General features: G+C 35.9%; 1 protein-coding gene across 1 annotated transcript; it reads right to left on the bottom strand.

The window, feature by feature from the left end:
• Window positions 1–2477: 2477 nt before the first annotated feature.
• LOC107559831 (GRAM domain-containing protein 3-like) lies at window positions 2478–12673 on the bottom strand. The gene is made up of 12 exons (XM_016243821.1): window positions 12350–12673; window positions 11716–11865; window positions 10421–10481; window positions 10270–10342; window positions 10082–10185; window positions 8148–8246; window positions 6659–6730; window positions 6420–6573; window positions 6271–6333; window positions 6081–6180; window positions 3783–3890; window positions 2478–3692 (listed from the first exon to the last, which is right to left on the bottom strand). The coding sequence occupies exons 1-12, from the start codon at window positions 12403–12405 to the stop codon at window positions 3677–3679; spliced, it is 1056 nt and encodes a 351-aa protein (XP_016099307.1). The 5' UTR covers window positions 12406–12673; the 3' UTR covers window positions 2478–3676.
• Window positions 12674–13200: the final 527 nt, after the last annotated feature.

Below are 13200 nucleotides of genomic sequence, written 5' to 3'. Positions count from 1 at the left end.
ACTTAATTTGTTTGGGCAATGTTCCCACATTTTTGAATGCTTATCCAATCTTATGTGACTTTTTGTTTGTTTTAAAGCTGCTTTCTTTGGATTGCTTGACTACTCAAAAGAGATTACAGGGAAATTGACAATAAATTGCTCAATTTCACATTCATAAGCAAATGTTTACTGGTTCTTAACCTCTCTTTTCAGTGTTCAAAGTTGATTTAGACAAGTATATGGCAACTATACAAAGTTCTGTCAATCTTAAAGCTATGAAAACTGTATTTCTGTATTCTTCTTTTGTGTAAGGTGTTCATTTATTTATTTATTTTCCGTTTGGTTGGTTTGTATTTGTTGTGAATGTGTCTATAATTGTAATAAATAAATAAAAAAGAGAAACCAGTGAAAATTGATTCCTGAACTAATGACTCTTTTGAACCGGTTCTTTTTAAGTGAATCCGAACATACAGCGCGACCAATGAAGATCAGTTTAAAGGGGTCAAATATATGCGATTTCAATTTTTCCTTTCTCTTAGGAGTGTTACAAGCTCTTGGTGCAGAGAGCAACTTAGATAACAAGATAAAGAAGATCTGTAAAGTTGCAAAGACTAAAGTCTAAAATCCAAAGAGATATTCTTTATAAAAGTTAAGAGTCAGCCACGCCTAACTAAAACGCCTCGTTCTAACACGCCCCCACATGTCTATGTCACGATGTGGGAAGATTTGCATAACGCCGACCAAATGTTCACGCAAAGAAAGAAGGCGTAATTTTTATTCTCGCTATAGTATTGTTGTTGCCGCCGCCACCATGTCGTGAAGACGCTGTGTGCTTCGTTGTGAAAGCGAAACTACTTTGTTTGGTCTTCCAAAAGAGGATGATATCCGCTTCCTCATGCCTGGAGCTGATCCGTGCTGGTCGCTGAGGAAATACTACAACTTTGCGCTGTGGATCGCCGGATCAGCTTTCACCGTGGACGAAGCGGAGTCCAGCCAGGAGTCGTCACATGTGGTTGCCGCAGGCATCACAGTATGTGAGGGACGTAACATATCCATCACACGCTTGAGGAATTCGGCCAATCACAACGCACTGGATAGCTGGCGATTGGCACACCTCACTTTTTCAGACCGATGAGCTTTGTAAAAATCGACGCGTTTCAGAAAGGCGGGGCATAGAGGAGAAACACTAATGTACAGTATGTGGAAAATAATGTGTTTTTTTAACCTTAAACAGCATAAACATTTCATTACACCAAATACACAAAATAATTTTCTTTTTAGCAGCATCATATGATCCCTTAAAAAAAAAAAAAAAGCTTAAAAAAAAAAAGAGAAACCAGTGAAAATTGATTCCTGAACTAATGACTCTTTTGAACCGGCACTTTTAATGGATCCAAAACATACAAGCAATGAACAATAGTCAATGTGAAGAGAGGTAAAATAAACATCAAAATGTTCATATATTTTTTAATGTAGCATTAATATGTGCTGTAAAAGATGCTGCCATTACACCCAATGCACTTTCACACATTTTCACTCTTTCATTTCTAACTTTCACTGACTTAACTTTCCATATTTTAGAGTCAGAAAAAAGTGGCTGTTTAATGCATAAATCTGATTATCTCTGCCTGCAACAAAAGTTGGACATCCTGAAAGTCACAAACAAATTCCAGTAGCGATAAATATAGATCAGACTTCGAGGGAACTAAAACATTGGAGACACTGCATTTCCTTAGCACTTGATTTATTCAAACAATGCCAAAGCCAGTCTCACGGAGACTACTTTGAATTACACATTAGGCAATAAATAGACCTTATTGATACAAAAACAATAACACTTTAATAGTGCAATATAAACCAATTATTAAAGTTGGGATTCTTGCATTGTGGTTATTAGACAGTCGTTCAGGGGACTTTGAGGCTGCGACGTCCCGGCGACAGGATGAAATGTTGTGTAAATCCATTTACACAGATCAGTCCAACAAGTAATCTCCATTTTAGGAAAAAAAGCATGCATTCATTCGCACAAGAAATTCCCAGGAAATTTGCAGTCCAACTGTGTTTATTCCAACAGCATCTGCGGACTCAAAACCAGCAGAGCGAGTCCGCCAGCAGATGACCAAGATACCAAATATGAGGTGCAGCAATCCCATGATGCATTACAAATCAGTCCCAGCCCTGAGCGAGAGGTTCTTAGCACCATCCAATGCCCCAGACCCTCAATATAGCGCCCTCTTCAGGACTGGAGAGCGTCTCCACACTATAAAGTGCACTCGAACGGCTACACATCTCTCATCTCCTGAACATATTGCAACATTTACGAACACACATACACACACAAAAATCATGCATATTTTGGACCACGTCATTTTCGTCAAGTATCGCTATTAGTCTCGTTATGAGTCCTGAATGGAAATGCTCCATTTGGGTTTGCGCAAACATGCATGCTTGGCTTTAGCCGCAAATCGGACGTTTAACAATACCACATCCATCTCCTCTTGCACAATACAATCTTTTTTTTTTTTCTTTCTTTTTTTTTTCCCGTTCGGATTACGAAAAGACCAACATGTCGACTACTTCGTCTCCTTAAAGTATAAAAAGACACGAAATGTTACAAAAACTTGTTAAATACCTGATCTGAACATTTCTTGTGCATAGACTATACATACAATAATACTAAGGGCTGGCTAGCTAGCTTTGCTCTTTTTTATCGTTAAACCAAAACCAGTAATATCGCAACCAATTATAAAACATTGTTATTCATGATTTTTTTTGATGGTCATAAAAGTTGTCAAATGAAGGCGCTGCAATTGGTTGGCTAGCTAGCTTAGCTCTTTTTTTATCGTTAAATGAAACCAGGAATATCACAACCCCTTATACAAAAAACATTGAGGAAGAATGGAACCGAAAGAAGACCAAGATAAAGCTAGCCATCAAAAATAAGGAACTTGGGATGAAAGTTGAACGAACGAAAAATGGATGGAAGTTATTTGTGACATTTTTTGATGGTCAAACAAAGGCGCTGCGATGAGTAAGAGTTGGCTAGCTAGCTTAGGTCTTTTTATCGTTGAACCGAAACCAGTAATATCGCAAAACCTTATAACAAAGTTATTTGCGACTATTTTTGCTGATCGATAAAAGTGGTACAAAGGTGTTGCAATGAGTAAGCGTGGTTTAGCTAGCTTAGTTTTTTAAATCATTAAATCAAAAAACAGTAATAAATCGCAACCCTTGTACGAAAAAACATAAGAGGAAGAAACCGAAAGATTGATGAAAAAGACATCCATCAAAAATAAGGAACTTGGGAAGAAAATAAAAATGAGTTCTTTGCGACATTTTTTTTTGATGGTCGTAAAAGTGGTCAGAACGAAGGCGCTGCAATGAGTAATAACCGATGAAACGCTTTTCCACAGAAGTAGTTTGTTTTTTTTGTTTTTGACAGTCCTCCGAGACAAACCTGTTGTCTTTGGTTGTTTTTGGGCGAAACGGCTGCGAGCGAAGACATGTCCGTGTTTCGTCAACACCAGCATCTCGTAAAGCGCATGCCCTTAGGTGGTTTTCTTGGCAAAGACGCACAGAGTTCAGTAGCTGGTGCATGTGCAAATAAAGGTCCTTCCCAGCATTCCCTGCGGTGGCTAGTGGATCATTAAAAACGTTTTTTGGTGGTTCTTTCCAAAGTTCTGATGGATGAGATCTCTTACGTTTCTTTGTACCTGAAAGAACAAAAAAAAATAACGTCATTTTCTGATGCTGCTTTGGGTTTTACACCTGCAGAAATATCAATGTAACATGACACCATTTACCCGCTTTGCAAGGTGAATTCGGGAAGCGCTCCGAGAGACGTCAGCTGCTCTTCTAAGGCCACGATACGCAGGCCGATATAGCCAGACGACAACAAGAGCAGAAACACCCTAAACGAGACAAAAACACGTCACTTTACACAACAAAACGATCTCGGTGTACGGTTAAACACGTTTAGTATCAGGGCGTCTCACATCACAACAATATCATTCCCTTACAGCTGCATGAGATCAAGATGAGACTCATTTGCCTGGCAACCACTTATATTTTGACAACTAGAGTCAAGCTGAATCTCGTCACTGAGCTCATGATTATCTGTCACTAATACTATGGGTGAAGCAATATGGATATTTCAGTCTATACTGACAGGACAGGTACTACTTGATTATTTAATAAAAGTAATTTTCAAATTAAAATGAAAATCGCAGCTCGTCATATGAAATTAAATGCACCAATAGAACAGAAGTAACCTCCATATAAGAAACAAAACCAGGCAGCAATAATTTTTAGTTTAACACTAACATTTCAGTCATACTGCCATGTGTTTATGTCTCATCTTTTTATGCGTTTATCAGCATTTTAATCTTGTAGATGTCCTGGGAACTGAAGTTTACTTGGGAAGTTCACTAAATGTCTCTTCCAACTTGAGAATAGTTCATTACACAGAATCTGTGCCAATGTCACGGAGCATAATGTCAGCAGCACTTGGCCATCCAGTGTAGTTTGGGCTCCTCCTCAATGCGTCCTATAAATCAGTTATGCGTCTTCAGTGTTGCCAAGTCTGGGGTTTTTCCACGTAATTGGGATACTTTAACACTGTTGCCATTGGTTGTTTCTCATGTCCGCTGGTTAAAGAGACCACAATAACGTGATATTTAGCTCCTGCAATGCGAATTTTACTCGGAAAACCCCGCCAAAAAACCCCCGGAACCTGTTTTTTTTTTTTAACCGGGGGATCCCCCTCGAAACGCCATGAGCTAGTTTTGAGTAGCAATTGGGCAGGTTTTGGGCAACCTGGCAATCCTGTGCGTCTTTCACACATCCAGTCTGTTTTTCTTCATTAGTAACATGCAGTTAAATAGGAGGTATTGAACTTTATCTTTAGCTCCTTGTATTCTCTTATGTAGACGACAGGTTAAGTAAAAATGTGAATATGCAATATTCATACGTCTCCATCATTTTGGAACTCTCACGCTGCACAACTAGTGCTGCTTTTAGCAGGTGCGCCGTCAGCGCTGGCGCTCAGCACAGATGAGGACTGTTGCAAAGTCTTTTCTCCACTAAAACTTTGATGAGTATCATCTTGGGTTATTATGTCAATATAAAAGACATGATCGCAAAACAATTAAGAAAAAAAGGCAAAGTCATTTTTTCAATGTACATTTATGTAGTCGCCAGCAAAAAAGTTAACTCGCAAATTAATATTTTGACCATTTTAGTCGCAGTCTGGAGCCCTGAAAGTTGTCAAATTATTTTCAGTAAATATCTGTTAAAATATTTTCCCACATTTGTTACTTCTAGTAAATATTTGTATAACATTTATAATTGAGTAAATATTTGATGCATATTTTATTTAATTTTTTTACTAAAATTCATTGAGCTAAATATTTTAGCAAATATTTGAACTAAATATTTGTTTTTACTAAATATTTTTATAACACTCATAAATTATCAAGTACTTCATAAATAGGTCAAGTAAACATTTTTATAAATATTCTATAAATGATCTTACTAACATTTATAAAATATTTTAAAAAGTTTTAGATGTTATTTTTAGTAAATATTTGCTGTAAAGCTGTATAACATTTAGAACTTTTTAGTAAATCTTTGATAATTTTTTTGTTTGTAATATTATATTTTTAATACTAAATGCTAAAATACTAAACATATTTTTCCTTACCTACTACATAATTTATTATATATACAGTGGGTACGGAAAGTATTCAGACCCCCTTAAATTTTTCACTCTTTGTTATATTGCAGCCATTTTAGTAAACTTTATTACATTTTATAAATTAAGTTTCGGAAAATATTTTATAAAATTAATTCTTTTTAAATATTTGTATAACTTTTTAATTTTTGGTAAATATTTTTAAATACTTATATTTTAACCAATATTTTTGTAAATATATTCTGTAGATGAGGAGCTACCCCCTCACAATGTAAAATGCTTTGAGTGCCTAGAAAAGCGCTATATAAATGTGATGAATTATTATTACTTTATTATATTGTAAATATTTACTGTGAAATTGTAAATAGATGAGCGCATTCCAGCTAAAAGCCGTGGCATGAACACTCACAGGATCAAGTAGATGAGCAGCAGAGTGTTGAGGTTACTGATTTCTCTTTGGATGAGGAGAGATCGCGCTCGATCCGTCACGTTCCAAACCCACGAACTTCCTGTGGAGAGAGGAAGCAGAATCTGTGTTAGCCAATCAAACGCAATATCCCTCCGAGTCATTCAGATCTGCAGGCCGGCGCGCGTCGTACCGGTGTATTCCTCACTCGAGCTCTCGTCTGGCGTCTGCGGGGAGCTCTTAATCGCAGCGTTTTCTGAAACGCAGAAGCAAACACAGTATCTTAACACCTTTCTCTCAGAGTCACGCAGCTGTGAGACGTTCAGGGGGGAGTTTACGAACCTGGAGTGAGTCGAGACGCAGACAGATCGATCGGAGGACAAAGCTCGTACGAGTCGTCCAGACTGGACTGGCTGGAGTTCTGCTGGGAGAGACGCACAGATCCTGACGAGCGCTGAGCCTCACTCAAGAGAGGGCTGCTGTGGGCACTTCCGTCCTGTCGGGAACGAGAGCGGCGACACGTCAGGAGCCAGTTAAACACACGAACACCAGTCAAATCATGTCAGCAAACGCTCACTCACCTCCAGCTGAGGACAGACGGATCGCAGCAGCTTATAGCAGCCTTCTCTGTTCCGCAGAGACACGAATAAATACTGCAGCACAGACAGAGGACAAATATATTCATAGGAAATACAACAAAAATGTATTAATTAATTAAATGATACTTAAAGAAAGTACAGATACAAGTAATTCTCAAAATGAATATTAAAAAAAATCATATTTGAATATCAGTAAATCTCAAAATGAAAGGAAAAACATTTATTATATTTAAAATAAAATCTCAAAATTAAAATAAAAACTCAAGAATTTCTGAAACTTACTTCAATTATTTTTGTTTTTTTTTAGGCTTTGTCTTTTATAAAAGAAAGTATTAAATGTAACCCGTTGAAACATTTTCACTTTGGTCATTCATTTTTTCACAAAACAACACATTACATTTTTTTTATTAATTAATAAGCTTTAACTGGTATGTTTCACTTTAAAAAGTTTTGGTAATTAACATGAATCAGTATCTTTCACAAAAATTCACTGTAAAACATTTTATTAATTAGCATTAATCAATATGCATCAGTAAAACATTTGTAAAATGTTTTTTTAAGTGGCATTAATCACTAAAAAAAATTACTAATACATTTATTTTTTTAAATAATTAGAATTAATTGGTATGTTTCACTTAAAAAATAAAAATAAAATAAATTTAGTAATTGACATCAATCAGTATGTAAAAAAAATTCACTATAAAACATTTTTATTAATATATTTTATTAATTAGCATTAATCAATATGTATCAGTAAAAAAAAAAAAGTAAATGAATTTTTTAAATTGGAATTAATCATTAAACATTACTGTAATACATAAATCTTTTTCTTCAAATAGTTAGAATTAATTTATGGAAGCCCGTTTCCGCCACTGAATAAAAGATTAAGGTTATTGCTACTTTTTATCTCACAATTCTGACTTTTCTCAAAATTGCGTGATATAAATTCACAATTGCGAGTTGTAAAGTCAGAATTGCGAGAAAAATCTGCCAGAATTCGAGATATAAACTCGCGATTGCGGGAAAAAAAGTCAGAATTCACGAGATATAAACTCACAATTGTGAGAAAAAAAGTCAGAACTCACAAGATATAAACTCGCGATTACGAGAAAAAAAGTCAGAACTCACGAGATATAAACTCGCAATTACGAGAAAAAGTGTCAGAATTCACGAGATATAAACTCGCAATTACGAGAAAAAAAAGTCAGAATTGCAAGATATAAATTTGCGATTGCGAGAAAAAAAAAAAGAGTCAGAATTGTGAGATAAAAAGTCGCAATAACCTTTTTTTCATTTTTTATTCAGTGGCGGAAACGGGCTTCCATATTAATCAGTACGTTTCACAAAAAAACAGAATAAAAAAAAAAGTATTAATTAGCATTAATCAGCATAAATGAATTTTATTATTTTTTTTTCATAATTTTTCTGAGGACAATGTGCTCAATAGTGTAAAAGTGTTTGAGGCTCGGACCTTCTCTCTGTCTGTGGTGCGGACAGAGATGGCGTTTGGCACGAGCAGCGCGGTGTTCTGTTTCTTCAGGACGTTCACACTGGCGACAGGAACGATCACCTGAAACACACACACGGGTCTGTTGACCTGGGGTCTGATGGCAGCTCGGAGCGCATGCGTGCGGATCGGACGGCTCTTTACCTTAGTGTCTTTGAGTAGCACGGAGGAGAAGAAGCACAGGCTGCTGTCGGTGATGTACAGACGGCCGTGGTAAGGCACTTCCTTCTGCAGCGCACACACGTAAGCTGCAAACACAGCATTAGACACGCGTGACGCCGCTGCTATTGTGTCTCAGACGTCACAGAAACATGAATGTACAAGTCTCTCACCGTGCAGCAGGTCTTCAGTCTCGGGGAGTTCTGGGAAGAGTTTGTGGAATGTTTTGTTGTGCTTCATAAAACTCTGAGAAGAAAGGAAATGAGAATTTAGACATGTTTTATTATGTTAGATTTCAAAAAGATGAATGAAAAGTCGTCTTACACTTCTTGAGTTGAGGCTGTCGCCTCTCTCCAAAGGTCTGTCGACATCGAGCGTGTGAGACCTGCCAATAAAACAACACACATTTTAATACTAATAAAAGGTAGAGCAAGTAATTAAAAAAAAAATGTATACATAGATTTTGTTTTTAGATTATTTTGAAAGATTAAAATATATTTTAATGTAACTTAAAAACAAATTAACATCAATTTTTCTTTTTCAAATAAATTCAGCTTTTTTCTTTATGATATTAAAATACAAGATGTATTTTATATAAATGTAATTTGTTTTGAAGTAAAACAAATACATTTGATCATCTTTTTTCCCCCCCCGTTTAAATTAATTAGATTTTTCTTTATACATGAAAACGCCAGCTATAATACTTTATATATTATTTAATTTGTTGTGGAGAAAATGTTTGTTTTTATTTTTGTTTAATTTTTTTCAATAAATATCGGTAAAGCCCTAAAAATTTTATTTAAAAAGTACACATTTAGAATATTTTTAACACATTTATACAAATATATTTAATACAATACATATTATAAATAATATTTAATATAATATATTTATTCATACATTTTTAAAATAAAAATAAATTGTATAATTTCTTTAAAAAATAAATATATATATATATATAGAGAGAAAGAGATAGAGAGAGAGTGTTACGATTTGCTGTGGGAGGAACGATGGAGACACGGAAAAACATTAAATAGTCTTTAATACTTAAATAACCGGGGATAATCCACAACAGGAACACGGGAAACACATGACATCCAACAAGTAGACCCGACAAAACCAAACTGAACAGACTGGGGCTTATAAACACAGGGCAATCAGGGGAACACAGGTGCATGGAATCATAAAGTAATCAAACTAAACAAGAACAGTAAAAAGACCATAAAAGGAAACACAGGAAGAACTACGGCAAAACAGGTCCAAAAGTCTGACAGAGAGAGAGAGAGAGAGAGAGAGAGAGAGATAACTACCGTATTGACCCGAATATAAGACAATGTTTTTTTCTTGGAAATACATCTGAAAAAACACGGTCGTCTTATATTCAGGGTCTAGACTTTGACATGTCAGTAATACACACACAACAATAGGTGGTGCCAAATACGCATAAAACGAGTGTGCCATGAAATACGTAATGTAATGCGTGTTGTAAAGATCGAGAGTAAAAACTAAAGAAAAAGAAAACCTTACAGCTGCATGAGTTGTGACTGTCACATTAGCCTGATGGGACCAAACTCCCTTTGTGATGAGATGGCGTTTGGCACGAGCAGCGCGGTGTTCTGTTTCTTCAGGACGTTCACACTGGCGACAGGAACGATCACCTGAAACACACACACGGGTCTGTTGACCTGGGGTCTGATGGCAGCTCGGAGCGCATGCGTGCGGATCGGACGGCTCTTTACCTTAGTGTCTTTGAGTAGCACGGAGGAGAAGAAGCACAGGCTGCTGTCGGTGATGTACAGACGGCCGTGGTAAGGCACTTCCTTCTGCAGCGCACACACGTAAGCTGCAAACACAGCATTAGACACGCGTGACGCCGCTGCTATTGTGTCTCAGACGTCACAGAAACATGAATGTACAAGTCTCTCACCGTGCAGCAGGTCTTCAGTCTCGGGGAGTTCTGGGAAGAGTTTGTGGAATGTTTTGTTGTGCTTCATAAAACTCTGAGAAGAAAGGAAATGAGAATTTAGACATGTTTTATTATGTTAGATTTCAAAAAGATGAATGAAAAGTCGTCTTACACTTCTTGAGTTGAGGCTGTCGCCTCTCTCCAAAGGTCTGTCGACATCGAGCGTGTGAGACCTGCCAATAAAACAACACACATTTTAATACTAATAAAAGGTAGAGCAAGTAATTAAAAAAAAAATGTATACATAGATTTTGTTTTTAGATTATTTTGAAAGATTAAAATATATTTTAATGTAACTTAAAAACAAATTAACATCAATTTTTCTTTTTCAAATAAATTCAGCTTTTTTCTTTATGATATTAAAATACAAGATGTATTTTATATAAATGTAATTTGTTTTGAAGTAAAACAAATACATTTGATCATCTTTTTTCCCCCCCCGTTTAAATTAATTAGATTTTTCTTTATACATGAAAACGCCAGCTATAATACTTTATATATTATTTAATTTGTTGTGGAGAAAATGTTTGTTTTTATTTTTGTTTAATTTTTTTCAATAAATATCGGTAAAGCCCTAAAAATTTTATTTAAAAAGTACACATTTAGAATATTTTTAACACATTTATACAAATATATTTAATACAATACATATTATAAATAATATTTAATATAATATATTTATTCATACATTTTTAAAATAAAAATAAATTGTATAATTTCTTTAAAAAATAAATAAATATATATATATATATATATATATATATATATATATATAAATATATAAAAATAAAACAGATTTTCAATATTAATGTTTGCCAAATAATTAAATATAATCTTTATATTGATAAAGTATTTCATAAACTATTTATATTTTAACTATTTATATATAATTATTTTATATTGTTTTTATTTTTACAAAAACACATTAGATATAATTGATTGCCAAATAAATATAATTTCTATATTATAAAATATTTCATAAAATATTTAAGTATTTAATTTATTGTCTCTACTATTTTTTTTAAAGACACACACATTTTATTTCATACATAAATATTTTTTTCTTTAAAACATTTCTTTATACAAAAAAACAAATTTTACATATTGATAGACTAAATAAATAAATATTTAATACAATTATTTTGTATTAGTTTCTTTTTTAAATATTTTTATTCCTCTAGATGAACACATCACATATTTTAGATATTGAAGAAGGCCAATAAAAAATAAAAAAACAGTAACAAAATAATAAAAAAGTTTTATTTTAATTATTTACCCATCCATCCACCCATTCATATCCAGTTTTCTAACAGTTAACAGTGTCGTATTTACCATTAGAGTAATGGTTACTCTAATTTTACAGCGGCAGAACTGGTTCAACACAACACAAATCAACTGCTGTCGTACCTGGGCGGGACCTGCCGGCTCAGGCTCTTGGTCTGCTGCTGAACCTCCAGCTGATTCTCCTCCAAACTGAATGCTTTCCTGCTCCCCAGCTTGGCTTTCGTCCTCCCCTTCTTGGCCTTGGCGGGAATCGTCCCGGCGTCCACCACATAGCTGTGAAAACATCGTAAAACCACCGTCAGCCTCATAACTGACGCTCACACCGCTCAACCTCCCCCTTAAACAGCGTCTGAGTTTACGAGGCCATGCCAACGCTTATAAAACACAGACAGATGCGCAACACACCGCATTTCGCTTCTCTATTAAGGTCAATAACAGGAATAACGACATCAGATCAAACAAACAGTGCAGCTTTACAAGTTTCTCTCATGCAATGATTCGAGTGTAATGGTTAAACAGACTCAAAGCAAATATATTATAAAACACACCAACGGCACTTCACTCCGACCTCGATTACCCAACCACAGCAGTAAAAACTCAAGAATAAACACTATGGACTGAAAAACAACCTTCAAAGGAAAAGCCACACCAATTTTCGCTTGGAAATTGCGAGTAAATTTTAAAAAGTTACACACCGAACGCAGCCCATTGAATGGAAACCTACTCTAATGACATAAAAAGTGCTATTCTACCATACCTGTAGATATGATGTCCATTCCTGCGAGATAATCGTAAACTCAACGATCGGTTCATCCTCAAAAGTGTACAAAATTGGCCTCAAGCCATAACGCTGGAGTCTGACGCTCGGCCAGAAGCAATAAATACATTTTTAAAAAAAGTGAGTCTAGTCGCTCAGCGAGTCTAAAAAACAGCTCTGGTCTGCTGCCTTCCTCTGTATGCAAATGAGGGGGCGGGGTTAGAACAGAGCTCTGGGATGCGGTTGAACCAATGGGAGCGGCTCCCTTCCACTGTATGCAATTAAGTGGGTGGGTCTGAGGACAGAGTTCCAGTCTGCGGTTGTGTTCCAATGGGCAGGGTTAGAACAGAGCTCTGGGATGCGGTTGAACCAATGGGAGCGGCTCCCTTCCACTGTATGCAATTAAGTGGGTGGGTCTGAGGACAGAGTTCCAGTCTGCGGTTGTGTTCCAATGGGAGCGGCTGCTTGATCTGTATGCAAATGCGGGTGGGCAGAGTCTCTGACCTCAGATGGTGTGACTGTGGGTTGCTGATGTAATGGAACACCTGCAGGTCAAAACATGCTGAGAAACGCAGCAGCTTTTGAAAAGAAGCGAAAGCGAATGAGTTTACAGTGAAAAGAGTGATGATTTATAGAAGCGAAAGTCAAATCGCTGTAATTCTTCATCTGAAAGGAACTAAAAGTCGCCGCAGACCGCTTCCTCGTTTGGCTCTGAGGTTTTTGGGTAATTCGAGAGCCTTAAACGTCTGTTTTGGTGCCAACATGCTAAGCACAGCTGCTGGAAAGCACACGTCAACTTTCCCAGCATTCAGAGCCATTACATTTATGACTCAAGGACAAAGGTGTGACTT

Source organism: Sinocyclocheilus grahami, unplaced genomic scaffold (assembly GCF_001515645.1).
Source record: "Sinocyclocheilus grahami isolate Dianchi unplaced genomic scaffold, SAMN03320097.WGS_v1.1 scaffold701.1, whole genome shotgun sequence".
In the NCBI taxonomy this organism is placed as follows: Eukaryota; Metazoa; Chordata; class Actinopteri; order Cypriniformes; family Cyprinidae; genus Sinocyclocheilus; species Sinocyclocheilus grahami.
This window is presented reverse-complemented; position numbering and strand designations above follow the sequence as displayed.